This window comes from Ilyonectria robusta (assembly GCF_021365365.1).
Source record: "Ilyonectria robusta strain PMI_751 chromosome Unknown BGZ61scaffold_27, whole genome shotgun sequence".
NCBI classification, from domain to species: domain Eukaryota; kingdom Fungi; phylum Ascomycota; class Sordariomycetes; order Hypocreales; family Nectriaceae; genus Ilyonectria; species Ilyonectria robusta.
Window position 1 is genome coordinate 366,771 of NW_025764461.1, and position 13,248 is coordinate 380,018.

Sequence of the window (13,248 nt, forward strand, 5' to 3'; positions counted from 1 at the left end):
GTAGCATTATGGGCTGGGCCGTGTTTATCATTCATACGTATGTCATGTTCAAAACTCAGTGTCTGTCACTACCCAATAAACGAGTCTTTAGTATCCCTTCTTGCGGTTGACCTTGTTAATGAGCTCCCTTCCCTCACTCAACCTCTCAAGGTTCAGCCTAAAGATATCCAACAAACGCGTGTAATAGGCACCTGATGCACCACTAATATGCGGCGTAATGGTGACGTTCTTTGCCTTCCACAGCGGGTGGCCTTCGGGCAGAGGCTCTGGATCCGTAACATCGAGGGCCGCTCCGCGAATCAAACCCTGGTCAAGAGCTTCGATGAGGTCGTCTGTGTTGACGATTGGTCCACGGGCGATGTTTGACACATAGGTCCTCTTCTTGGAAAGAATCTCGAATTCGGGCTTCGAAATCAGACCCTGGGTTTTGTCGGTAAGAGGCACGGCAATGACGAGGAGGTCAAGCCCAGAATCAAGAAACTCATGGATTTCTTCTTTAGAGCTCCCCGAAAACCACTTGCTAGGGAAAATTCCCTTGGGATCTCCGAGTCCGACTGGCGAGTACGAGTGATCCTCCCGGGATGCAGGTGTCGTGCGGGGGCTCAGAGTGTAGGCATGGACGTCCATGCCCATGGCCTTGGCAACGCGGGCGGTCTGGCGACCTATGCTGCCGTATCCAAGGATTCCGCTATGAAAGCGTGAGAAGGGTTTCTTGCACAGATGTGTAGGTCTCGCTTACACTCGTTTTCCAACTGCGTCCTCTGAGCTCTCAGGGTTATCTGCCAGCCTCTTCCATTTTCCCTCTTTCTGATGCTCGTAGTATTTCTGCACTGTATGTTGTTAGTTATTGCGAAATCCACTCAGCCATCGGGGTGGTTTGAGCGTACAGTGATGTTGGAAGGACAGGAATGTCGTAATCACCCATTCAGAAATTTGAGGCCTAATAGAGGTTACATCAGCATGTCAGCACCTTAGATGCCAAGCATAATGGGATCTAACCCGTGAACACCGTTGGCCGTGCAGAATGGGACGTTGGTGTCTGAGAAAAACGGGTTGGAGACGAGATGATTGACGCCAGCACTCGTGAGCTGAACATATTGGATGTGAGGGGCCTGCTCGACTGTTGGGAGCACAGTCGACGTGAGAAACAAGGTGGTCTCCTTCCAATCCTCCTCTTTGAAGTCGCCCCCGATCTCTGATTTGCCCCAGGGAACGATGTAGAGCTTGAGCTTGAGGTCGGGGAACTGATTACGAATCGCCTCAATGGCTTCCGGTGGCGCGGGGATGGTGGTGAGGATGATGGCATTGTGCCCCTTGAGGGTCTTGTTTTCGTTTATCCTGATTAACGTCATGATTGTCTATTGATTCGGGATGTTTCTGATGGATGATGCTGGGATGTATGGGATTTAAGACTTCACACTACCGGAATGCGAGGTTGAGAGGAGAGCTTATCAAGATGACAAATCCGTATCACGACCTGGCCGCGATTTGGCGTCAATGTGGGGCAGTGTGACGCCTTGCTGGTTTCGCATCACAACTGGATGGATGCAGCGGGATTGGAGTGGTTTCTCTCAGTTTGGGGCAGATGTTGTCATTGTGTGAGTGGGATGTGGGATAATGACGGATTCTTAGCCGTCTTACAAAGTTACATTCTGGTAGTGTGTTGCAGTCTCTTTATTCCCTCCTCTTCTTCATTGACGAACGGCCTGAGCAAAGCAGCAGTTCATCCCGATACTCATACACACCAGCCGCTACAGTCGATAACGAAGCTGTGGTTCCGATCTTGACCTTGAAAGTCGTCCCGATTGAGTCGACGAAACGTCATTGGTGGAGCGCTACATCTGGTTGTTACAGTTCAGGTCGTCGCACTTTAGTTTTCGTCTCGGTTTTCGTACGGGAACATCCTTATGCCTTGCATACATCCGTGTACTGGGCATAACCCAGTCTCTTGGCCCTGACCATTTCGTCGGCATTGACAGCGCGGGGTGAGTGCATGACCAGCACCAAGTTTAGAGAGGGGCAATCGACGATACCTGGAAAGCGTTGGCTGGATGGACAGTTGGCAATCACATGGAACGAGCCAGGGGAATATGTAAAAGACGAGAACTAAACATAAAACGCCGAGGCATTGTAGTTAAGCTTCCCATTCGTCATCCCGAAACATTCAGCATGTGCCTTTACTGATGCAGTCAATCCGCGGCCGAGGAGGATGAAGCATGAGACGAAAGTTGTTGGGAAGCCTGGCTCAGCCACCGCCAACCTCGGCGTACCCAAATCGCTAGCGGAGCTCTCCAGTGGCTGGTAGGCATCCTGAAAGTGCTGGCGCTGTGGCTCTGCTGCCGTCTAGCGCGCCAAGGCCAGCGTAGTGTTGGCCCGTTGCGCCGTTGGCTCAGGCTTCCCAGCGGGCGTCTTGCACTAAGCAACCCCTGGAAAACGGGATGACAGCAGCCTGCAGCCTGAACCCCGTCCACTAGCGGAGCCCCAGCACTCTGGAGCGGGGCTCAGCTCGCAGCTGAGGCTTTCACGAGCTCAGTCTATCTCCGTCTCCCAACCAAACCCTCCACCACGACTGCCATGACGGAACCAACAGCAGCCAGCTTCAGCCGCACACAAGTCGACGAGCCTCAAATATGGCTTCGCCTTCCCTTCGACCAGAAGCATTCAAATCTGCTCCCCACGGATTTACTTGAGCTTCTATCAGCATAATACCCATCTCCCTTCGCAAACGTACGACCTTGCGATTCTCGCGGCACACCACAACTACGTCATCGCCAATGAGCGCCCAAACCCTCCCAACACCTCCCACCAGCCCTCCTCCTCCGGACTACTCGTCGGAACCAGTCCCCACATACTCGGCGACCGACGATGATTCCCTCTTCGCCCGAATCGAGCAGTCCACCGCCGTGAACATCCCAATCCTGCACGCCCCCGCCCAGAATTGGGAAGCCGAGTTCTCCCGGCGCTTCCACGACGGGCAGATACTCAACCCCGGAAACGAAACATACTTCCTCGAGACCGATATTGTCGAGTCCTTCTTCGGCTCCATCGAGGCCGGCCGGGATGATCTCGTCGCCGAATTCGTGTCCCGCGGCCTCGTGTCTCCGGACGTCACAAGGCGGAACGGCGAGACGCCGCTCCTGGCTGCTGTGCGCGTGGGTAAAATCCCCATGGTCAGCAGGCTCGTAGCCCTGGGCGCAACTGTGAATGCCTTCGGCGTCTCTACGATTGCTGCCAACAATGGCGGCACCCCTTCATACCCGAAGCGCACGTCGTTGCAACTGGCCGCCGAGAATGGACACCTAGCCTTGGTCAAGGTCCTGATGGAGGACTACGGCGGCGACGATAGCCTAGTTGCCCCCGACGGCGCCATCGCGCTACGACTCGCCGCCATGAACGGCCATCGCGACATCGTCCAGTACCTGCCCGCCCGGCGTGTCGGCGCATGGCTCCGGTGGAAGACGGCGCACGAGGCCGAGATGAAGCGGGTGCGACGGGCATTGGGGCACATCGCCGCGTTCTTCAAGGTGATTTTCTGGGAGATCCCAAGGTTCTTCGTCTACGTAATCCCCAAGGAAATCGGAAAATCGGTGTGGAAGGGTCGCCATAAAGTTGCCGCGTGGTGCAGGCGATGCAAGGACACAATTGTCAAGCTACCCGGGCGCACCAAGCGGTTCGCCGCGAACCTGCCCGGCCATGTGAAGAACGGAGCGAAGTGGGCCTGGGAGGGCATCAAGGGGATTCCTGCCTTCCTGAAGAAGATGATCAAGGAGATTTCTCGCGCAGTGAAGGAATTCGCGCAGGGGACTTGGAAGGTGATGAAGGAAATTCCTCCCTTGTTGAAGGAGATCGCCAAGGGAACTTGGAAACACATCAAAGCCATCCCCGGAGTCATCAAGGTGATCTTTCTGTGGATTGGCCGTGGCTTAAAGAACATCGGCGAGGCTGTCTTTAACGTGGTGGCTCGGTTCGTCTCCTTGCTACATACGGCTATATCTGCTGTATTCTCCTTCTTCCGCAGCATCACCCTGAAGGACATCTGGGACGGCTTCTGCTCACTGCTCCGGGCCATCTTCATCGACACGCCCCACGCCATTTTCCGCTTCATCATATCGGTTGGTGATATGACCTACGACGTGCTCAAGGGCCTGTTTGGCTTCTTTGGGCAGCTCGCGTGGTACATCGGAGCCGGAATCTTGTGGCTCATCACTTTTGTTCCCCGAAAACTGTGGCAATGCCTCGCGGCCGTCGGACGGTCGATACAACGCGCGTTCCAGGAGGTGATGGCGTACCTGGATCCCAAGCGGATGTAAGACGGCTGCCTTTGTAGTTCGAGTTGTACCGAGTATGGAATGGGAGAATGTGGCTCTGATGGGTTGAAGGGGCAGTCGACATGGTCAAAGCAGCGTGCAAGGTTGGCGGACAGGTCTCACATTTGTGTAATATATTACGTCAAGATACCATGATACTTAGAGATGAAATGATGTAAAATTTTGCTATCTTAGGGGTCATAGTAAAGGTTTCCATACAGACCCTAAATCACTAAGAAAAGGGTTTTAGGCTTAAGCACTTATTGGATGCTTTGTTGACTTTTCTGCAGTTTAGATATAACTTTTATAATAATTTTATCCCCGTTTTAACACATAGAGAACTCAGTATAGCAGCGTCTCTCAGCCCGATGTATCAACAAGAGTAAAGCCTCTGTTGATAAGCTCATCGGCTGCAGTGGCGACACACCAGTCTCTCATCATCCCACCTTCAGGGGCATATCGAAAGAAACCGACATCGCCCTCCTCAGTCCAGATTGCGCCCGCACACATTCCCGCCCGAAGATTGGTTCCGAAATCTTGTCCCATGTAGTACCAGGTCGTACTAACCCATTGATGTTGCTCTGGCACGTTAGGATCATCCGTCAGGACCCGTTCATAAGCCTGCGCTTGGGAGGTGCCCTGGATGCAACCTGTGTCTGGTGAGTCCAAAACAACGAGGTTTCCACTCGTGAGCTTGTCGGCCTGGACGAGTTGCTTCAGTGGAATTGATTCAGTGATCTGGCTGCTTTCAAACATGACATTCACGAACTTCTCGTCCGGCTCCAACTTGACCACCCCTAAACCTGTGTGAGACTTCGTAGTTGACCTCGCCGATCTTTCTTCCACCTGTAGGGAGAGCGAGGTTGACGTCAGTGCCACATTCGCCAGGAAACCCAGGTGCAGCAACAGTCATAAACTCGTTCCCAACACCGTCTTTGACGAGGACTCCGGTTGTCGTGGCCCGGAACATATCGGGCCGTCCCGGCATGTACGCTGATGTGACCCTCATTCCTGGCCGCAAGGTGGTGTACTGAGTCTGATCAGGATTTGCAGGAGTGGGGTCAGTCTGCTGTCGAGGTTGAGGCAAGCGTGGGCTTCCCGTCTCATCGTCGTATAGGTACAGGCACGGGATCCGAGCTGCTTTCCAGGGCAGTCTAGCTATATCAATGTCGCGATGCTCTAAGACGATGTTAAGGAAGTTGCCCCAGGAAATGGCCTGCGTGATGGAGATCTCCAGGGCAAGGAAATGGTCACGAACAGCTTAAAAAAGAGGAGTCCAGGACTGCATGTCGCGTCCGTTCATCTGATCAGCAATGGTGCCGTTTCTTCTGTGGACGGACCACCCCTGGGGCATGGGACAATACTCAGGGCCAAGGCGGGGACCCAAATATAGTGGAAGGCCGGCGATCGTCTTTGGCCACGGCTTGGGGGGCATCTCGGACACGATGATGTAGAGAAAGAAGCCGTCGTGGCCAGCGCCAATCGTGCTTGGGAATATTTGTTCCAGCATCTCTAGGGTCTCAGACTTGTCGTGGGAAGTCTGGTTATCCCGAAGATCAAACGGAACGGCGATTTTGGGACAGGATGATACTCCACACAAAGGAGTGACTTGACGTTATCAGGACAGTAGGGGGTTAGTTGTAGAGGGAGTGTCCATCGCGGCGAATGGTATTTGACGAGGTTACAAGAATGAGAAGAATCAGCTTCTCGCTAGTGAGCTGCGAAATGATAAACGGGTGAGTGTCCAGCGGACCTGCCTACAGGCCACAAGGATAACGCCCCAACCGTACGATAATTATATATAACCCTAATAAAGCAGTTTAGGGTGTAAACTTTTAGAAGATAAATAAACTTAATTTTAGTGATAGTAAGTGCACTCCTTCCGTTACAGTGGATAGATACAGATAGGGGCTGAAGGAGATCATACTTGGGTGGCTGATAACACTGAAGACGACGCCCTTCTTGGCGCCCTTCTTAAAGGATATAGCGCCGAAATCCAGTCGACGAAGTTGGAGCCATATCCGCTATAGCTGCCCCCTTTAGCCAGGGCCCTCTTCTTCTTGTTGTAGTTCTGACCGCCGGTGGCCGTGAAATGCGGAGGATGGCCCATGTCCCAGGCTTATGTAGGTTATACTGTGCTATATTATGGATATCCAAAAACAGCATAAGTTACCTTATTTATCACTCTATCTCTTATCCTGAAGAAGTAGTTAATATCTACAACTCCTCCGGCGAAGCTTAGCTGACGAGCTGAGTTGCCTTCAGGTATGGGTTTCCGTTCCAGATTGATAGCCCCTTGTTGGATTCACACCTTATGTTATAGTTATTACGGGCTATCCCGTCCTAATACTGCAGGATAATTACTTGAAGAGAGTCGAACCAGAAGTAATATAGAGGATTTAATAGTCGTGTAAATTTAGAGTTTTTAGTACTTGGTAACTTCTCTGTAATGGAGTATATACCTAGGTAACAAGAAAACTTGGGCGGCGGGCGTGAAGCTAAGACATTGACGGCGAGGAGTTGCACTGTTATCTCACCTTGGAACATGAAGAGAAACAATGACCTGATACCGATATTACTCAAGCATTTGGCCGAGCTCGTACACTACACTTTCAAAGGTATACATCACATACATAGTGTGTCAAAAGTTTAGTTCATCACAAGTTGAAAACAAATTATTTGCAATTCCAAAAGGTACTTGCGTAGCTTTTTTAATATATTTAAAGAATGCGAGGTCATATGTACAGCAGAAGATTCAATATCCACTCCCGCCTAAAAGGTAAGGCTTTCTGAAATAGCTACACGCTCTACGTGTTTCTTCAGCACTCATTGGGGTGAGTCTCGCGGATTCTCGTCGATGCTTAGACGCCGAGGGGAGCAATGTCGCGGGCAGCGCGGGCCTTCTTGCTGCGCTTGGACTTGCGGCGGCGGCTGCTGCAGCCAGAGCTGGCCTTGGTGGTGGTGGCAGCAGGGGCAGCAGCCTCGGTGGAGGTGGCAGCAGGGACGGCGGCCTCGGTGGTGGCCTCAACGGGGGCAGCAGAGGTGACGGCGGCAGCGGCGGAGGTAGCAGCGGCAGAGGTGACGGCGGCCTCAGCGGCGCTGGTAACAGCAGCGGAGGTTGCAACGGCGGCGGCGGAAGTGGCAACGGCGGAGCCGGCACCAGTGGCCAGAGCAGTGCCGGTGGTGGGATCGGCGCTGCTAGCGATGGCAGAGCTGGCCTGCTCAACCTCGGTGGCACCAGCGATCATGGTAGGACCGGGGATGGGGTAGGTACTGAGGGAGGTGTAGATGTTGAACAGGATACCGGCGTCATCGGCCTTGTAGAGCTCAGTACCCAAGGTACCGGTGGGCACCTCGGTACCGGAACCGGTGATCTCGAGGTTGAAGCACTGGGGGTAGTTCTGGGCACCGTCGGCGTTGCCAGCGGAGTGGAGGGCGATGATCTCGTGGCGGAGAACGTAGAAGCCGGGCTTGATGCTCTCGGGGATCTGGACCAACCAACCGATGCCGTTGTCGATGAGCTCGTCGGCGGCGTAGGTACCGGGGCTGGCGGAGCCGTCAATCAGGCCCTTCTCGCCAATCTTGAAGAACTCGAGGGTGGTCTTCTCGACGGACTCGCAGCCGGAGTCACCGCAGGCGGCGAGGTAGTCCAGGACGGGACCCTTGTGGGAATCGGGCCAGGTGTCCCACTGGAGGTAGATGCTGTCACCGGCGGCGACGGTGGCGTGGCCCTTGGCGTTCTCGGCGTTCTTGTGGCAGATGATGTCGGAAGTACCGTAGGCGGAGGGGGCGATGAAGCCGTTGTCAGTGGCATCCTGGGCCCAGCCAACGACGACGGGAGGGTTGCTCTCGTAGGGCAGGGTGAAGACATCGTAACCGGCGTACGAGGCACCGTTGATGACGATGTTGTTGACGTGACCGTGGGCGGCAACGGTGGCGGCACCGGCCAGCATGGAGAGGAGGGTCTTGGAAGAAGGCATTGTTGCGATGTGTTTGGTGATGTGAATCGGGTGAAGCTGAAGAAAACTGTTGGAGTGGTAGTTGAATGAGTGGTGATCCGGCTAGCGGTAGAGTGAATGAAACGACCTCAATCAATGAAGTCTATGAAGTGAATGGAAAGAAAGCAAAAACCTCAAGGGTTGAAAGGGAGTGGAACTGAAAGCTAATGATGGGATGAGCCTGAGAGAGAAAGGAAGTCTGGGAGAATGGGCGGGTGGTGTGGTCTTTTATCCCAACTCTCCACCTCCATCTCTCTTCGTCTGACGCTCCCCGTTGCCGTTAGCCGTGATTGCACAGACGACAAGAGCCGCATCTAGCTACGGGTCAACTCTCACTTGGGAAACGGGTCTTTGCTCGATCCCAGGGTTGTGGGTTGTCGGGAGGAGTTACCGTGAGGGGATAGGGGCCGATGTGCCACCCCGTTTCAGGGTCGGTGGTGATGGGCCGCGCCAGGGGAAGGCATCCAACCAAGTTGCTAGTATTGGAGGTCCAGATGATTCCAGGATTTTGCTGTGCTTCCAGGATCTTCCTATATTTCCAGGATCTTCCTATACTCCCAGGATCTTCCTGTATCCTGTCCATGCACGTCTCGATTCCTTCCAACGAAGCCAAGCCCTCGGTACGTAGCGCGGTGCATCTCCCAAGGTAGCATTGATTTCCGAAGCTCAGGTAGACCATCTAAAGCAGCATCTCGCTACCGGTGGAGGGCATTATTGAACCCCGATCTCTCTACAGGATCCAAGATCAAGGCGCAACTGAGAGAAAGCCACTGCATGGGGAAAAGACGCCCCCGCTTGGCACTTGCTTCAGCAGGCGAGTTCATCCCATGTTGGCAAACGGAACCGCTGGTTGGACGGCGCCAGCCAGGGATGCGCATCTGGCGTGCGGTCTGTCGTTTGGCGACTACCGCTGCACCTGAAACCCCAGCGACTTGCAACGGCCGGGGGGCTGCGGGCGGGTGGGCTGGATGGAGACGATGTGGGTGATGGAGAGGAAGATGGAAAATGCAGATGGACGGCGAGATCCCAGGCGGTTTTTCGCTTCCAGACTTCCAGGCCTCTATCCCCTGTCGCGGCTACCATCCGTACCTTGCAGCCAAGTGCGTAGGCGCCCTCGGCTAGGCAGGGGCCTCGCTGTGGCTGTCAGTTGTCAGGTTCGATAGGGCTTGTCCTCAGTGGGCGAAGCGGGCTTTGCAGAGCGGTACAGCGGGGTCGCTTCCGTCGCTAATCCACCAACTCTCCGGGTGAGATGCCCTGGCTTCAGTGGCCTGTGCTGCCACCGCTGGGAGCCGACATGATCCATCCATGGATCTATCTATTCTGGCCCTGTCGATACAGTGATGTGCTATAGTCTAGAAGCCCAGACCGCACCTTCAAGACCCCTCCTCCCTTCAACCCGACCACTGTCGGCGGACGTTCCAGTGGGTTTCCGCGGCTGGGCGTTGCCGATGCGGCGTCCGGGGCTATTTTTCCGCTGGTCACTGCCTCGGCCGACCTGCCGCAAGAGTCCCACCCCGCCGCCGCGCCCTGTTTGAAGCCCCTGCCGGAGGGGAGCTGCTCAATTTCGATGAGACTGACTCGTGGACGGCGGCGTTATACTACATGCATATTACATACGGTTATGCAGTAGGGCGCTCCCTTGAGCCCATGTGGGCGGGAGGAGCTGCCAAGATGACGAGTGTGGCTGCAAGCTCTCCCTCCATCATCTCGAGCTTTTTTCACCATCTTGATTGTTAGGCCTATCCCCACAGCCACATCAGCCTTATCTACCTATCCACCACAGAGCAATAGGGCAGTCATTGATGGAACTCAACAACCGGAAGGATTACTCCTCTATCTTCATTCAACATGAAAACTTCACCGATGACGCACCGCATAGCTCTCGGGATGATCATTTACCTTAATGTGTTCCAACAAAACGTCGTGGTGGGTGTCAGCCGAACCCTTCATCCCTGGCCCATTCGGATGAAACAGGCGTGAATCATAGAATCGCCGATAATGGAGGGACGGATGACCTGCAATCAATGGTACCACACAGATCGACGGGCGCTCGCGAATCTTCTGCGGCTTGAGACATGCCAAACGACACAATTTCTGTCGATTCCGGCAGCTGTTGCAAACAACTGCCAGGAATCGCATGTTGTGACGTGGAAAACAGCTGAGAGTCTCCGCAACCTCAACTCAGGTGCCGGGCTTTGGGCTTCGTAGTAGTAGTCGCAATACTCTCCGTCTATCTGCTAGGTATCGCTAAACGTGCATCCGCCACCCGCGCGAGATTAATTACGCGTTTAGGCCAGGGCTCAATGCTCTCTTTTCCCAACTCGCAGCATCGAGTCTTCGCCATGTCATGGCCCTCCCAGCGCAATTTCCCGCGTTCCCCTATTTGCGGGCCAAATTTCCCCCATGGCCAAGCGAAAAAACAAAAGTCGTTTACGAATCTCTCGGCCTGCGACAAGCAAAGCCATCCCTAATTCTCTCTCCCCTCCTCGCAGCCGTTGGCTCGAAACAGAAACGCGCGCACTGAGGCCATCGCCATGTTCTGGCCACGGGCTCAACGTGAGACGCGAGCGGGGTCCTCGCCTGCAGACCTGGAACAAGGGGCTGCCCAGACACCTTCACGCAGGGGTCCGCAGCCCAACAACCCTGTCTCCGAGGCCACTCCTCCTGCAGCCGTGGAAGGGCGCCTAGAGCCCAGCGACAGGCTGACCCGTCACCAGCTGTTCTACGTCTTGGTGCTGGACGGCTTTGGCGGCATGCTGCTCTCAGGCGGCGTCAATTTTGCGCTGGCTTACGGTGCGTTGGGTCCCTGTATCTCACTGGAACTAACACTAACACGGGAATCAATCCTCTAGCCATGTACACCACCCAGGACACCGTCAACAACCCTGTTCGTCTCTTCCAGCTGCCCAACACCCTGGCCGGCGATGCGGCTGTCACCATCATCGTCCAGTGCATTCTCACTTGGTTTGTCGAGAAGGGCCTAGTCGCCTATGACCTCTCCAAGCGCTCCGTCCAGCCCATTGGCTTTATCCCTGAGCCCTCCCGGCGCTGGCAAAGGTGGCTGTTTTTTCTACCCTCCGTCAGCGAAGCTGCAGCTGAAGTTGAGACAAAGGGCGAGGCCGCGGTCATCGCGCCCGCCCAGCCCTCGGCCTTGACATCGTTGCTTCAGCAGGCGCTCAGAGGGTTTCTCCTCGCCGTCGTCGGCTTTGTCCTGCTGTGGCCCGCGGGCGTTGGGATCTTGACCGCATTTGGCAAACGCTCCGGTGGCGACTACACGTATGCCGATCGGTGGACACCAGAGGTCTTCAAGTTTCTTCTCGGCGGCTTGCTTGGCTTGCTGACCACGCCCTTGATGGCAGCATTCTGGCTCATCAAGGCCGGGTGGGAAGCGAAATCGGACGACATGTCAGAATCATGAGATGCCAGGCACATACCACGTTCGGTTTCCACGAAGCCGTCCCGATTTGGATCCTCTTACTACCACATGATACATTCTGACCATCTTATCCGTGCATACGCCTTTGGCTTACGACGCTCTCCGATGGGGAGTTTCGTTTCAAGTGCGGGATGCCACGCAGTGTCAGAATGGCATGGGTCATCGCCAAAGATATATTAACTTTCCTTGGCGGCAAAAACACCCATGTGATTGAGCGTCGGGAAATCCACTGGGCGAAAGATAACCCTTCGGATAAATTCCCGACAATCGAACGAATCGCTTGCATGTCACGATGGAGATCTTACTCCATGTGTTTGTGATTTGTTCCAAGGCCTAATATAAACTTCAAGACGCCGCCGTCCAACGGTTGTGAAACCCCGTTTTAGTCCATTCATTGATGGGTTTACTTTTCTGTTCGTACGGCTAATCTTCCGGAGAGCTTGGGAAGGAAAGCCAAGGCAGTGCGACGAATATTAATAGTAATAGAATAATAGTGTGTAATTGATGCAGGCTAGGTCGGCCGTGACTTTCTCTTCCCTGTTGTCCATGTATACAGTCAATCCATGGACCGAGCGTGAACTCCAAGTTTGCATAGTGTGTGGGAAGAAACCTGGCAGTCATGATGATCAGCTGAATCTAATTATACATACCTGGTCCTGAAATTTGGCCTCTGTTAAACTGCTGTTCAATGAGTGGACTGGGATATGTGCGGATGTCGTGGAATGAACTAGAGAGGAGATCAGACACTCCTTTAAATAGACTTCCTACGTTATTTTTAGGCGCAAATCCAATAGGAACGATTTGAATTTTCAACGACTGCTATTTACTTGGTTAGTAATGACTTATTTTCACTTTGTAAAAGCCGTCTCAATCCAGATCTCAAGAACTGTTAATTGATGGTGCAGGGTAGCCGTGCTGAATTAACTCCCTCCGCAAAATTGAAGCTTATAAATACAATTTACGTTTAGCCTGTGTAAATTAAATTGAATCTAGAGAATCTAAATGGTGGGAAACGTGTTGTGGTCATGCGCGAAGTTTCTTGCTTCCTATTGCACCCTTCATGCGCCGCAAACGTAAGTTGTCTTCATCGACATAAACATTAGCCAACCTGCAGTAAATTGGTGGACAGCAGTATGGATCCCGATTGAATTAATTCACGCTTGATCATTATCTTCTTGTTAACTTCATGCTATATTGAAGGTATGTGTTCTGCCTGTCAAACCCTCCATCCTGTTAGCAAAAAGTGCCAAAAAAAATATTCAATGACATGTGTAACACATATGGCCGGATCTCTCCCGCCGGGAATTGAACCCGGGTCTCAAGCGTGACAAGCTTGCATACTGACCACTATACTACGGAAGATGTCAGGCGTTTGGCGCCTGTGTAGGTGGATCGGTGGTTGTCGACGAGCTTCCGAGCCATTTTATTGTGTTGCGATGGGTCTCGGGCAGCTTCGCGCAAGTGGTTAGACACTGTGGAGACTGCGCCGGAACGCCGAAACACCCAA

The 13,248-nt window shown here is 53.6% G+C and overlaps 5 protein-coding genes and 1 non-coding gene across 6 annotated transcripts; 2 read left to right on the forward strand and 4 right to left on the reverse strand.

Annotated features, from left to right (window-relative positions):
- Position 1: 1 nt before the first annotated feature.
- On the reverse strand, positions 2-1,541 carry BGZ61DRAFT_430401 (uncharacterized protein). Its single transcript, XM_046243810.1, has 4 exons — positions 1,000-1,541; positions 888-940; positions 740-830; positions 2-688 (listed from the first exon to the last, which is right to left on the reverse strand). Exons 1-4 carry the CDS (start codon positions 1,350-1,352, stop codon positions 88-90), a joined length of 1,098 nt encoding a protein of 365 aa, XP_046097948.1. The 5' UTR covers positions 1,353-1,541; the 3' UTR covers positions 2-87.
- A 1,017-nt stretch (positions 1,542-2,558) lies between these two features.
- On the forward strand, positions 2,559-4,596 carry BGZ61DRAFT_461430 (uncharacterized protein). Its single transcript, XM_046247166.1, has one exon. It carries the CDS (start codon positions 2,775-2,777, stop codon positions 4,308-4,310), a length of 1,536 nt encoding a protein of 511 aa, XP_046097949.1. The 5' UTR covers positions 2,559-2,774; the 3' UTR covers positions 4,311-4,596.
- Positions 4,597-4,667: 71 nt separating this feature from the next.
- Positions 4,668-5,742, reverse strand: BGZ61DRAFT_498450 (uncharacterized protein; the record flags this gene model as incomplete). The annotated part of the gene is made up of 3 exons (XM_046251276.1): positions 4,668-5,110; positions 5,154-5,567; positions 5,667-5,742. 3 exons carry the CDS (start codon positions 5,740-5,742, stop codon positions 4,668-4,670), a joined length of 933 nt encoding a protein of 310 aa, XP_046097950.1.
- A 1,391-nt stretch (positions 5,743-7,133) lies between these two features.
- BGZ61DRAFT_365286 (endo-1,4-beta-glucanase) lies at positions 7,134-8,287 on the reverse strand (the record flags this gene model as incomplete). Its single annotated transcript, XM_046241595.1, has 2 exons — positions 7,134-7,241; positions 7,415-8,287. 2 exons carry the CDS (start codon positions 8,285-8,287, stop codon positions 7,134-7,136), a joined length of 981 nt encoding a protein of 326 aa, XP_046097951.1.
- A 2,552-nt stretch (positions 8,288-10,839) lies between these two features.
- BGZ61DRAFT_483933 (uncharacterized protein) lies at positions 10,840-11,723 on the forward strand (the record flags this gene model as incomplete). Its single annotated transcript, XM_046249537.1, has 2 exons — positions 10,840-11,098; positions 11,158-11,723. 2 exons carry the CDS (start codon positions 10,840-10,842, stop codon positions 11,721-11,723), a joined length of 825 nt encoding a protein of 274 aa, XP_046097952.1.
- A 1,308-nt stretch (positions 11,724-13,031) lies between these two features.
- On the reverse strand, positions 13,032-13,103 carry BGZ61DRAFT_t193. Its single transcript has one exon. It is a non-coding gene; the product is annotated as a tRNA-Asp (tRNA).
- Between the last annotated feature and the right edge of the window lie 145 nt (positions 13,104-13,248).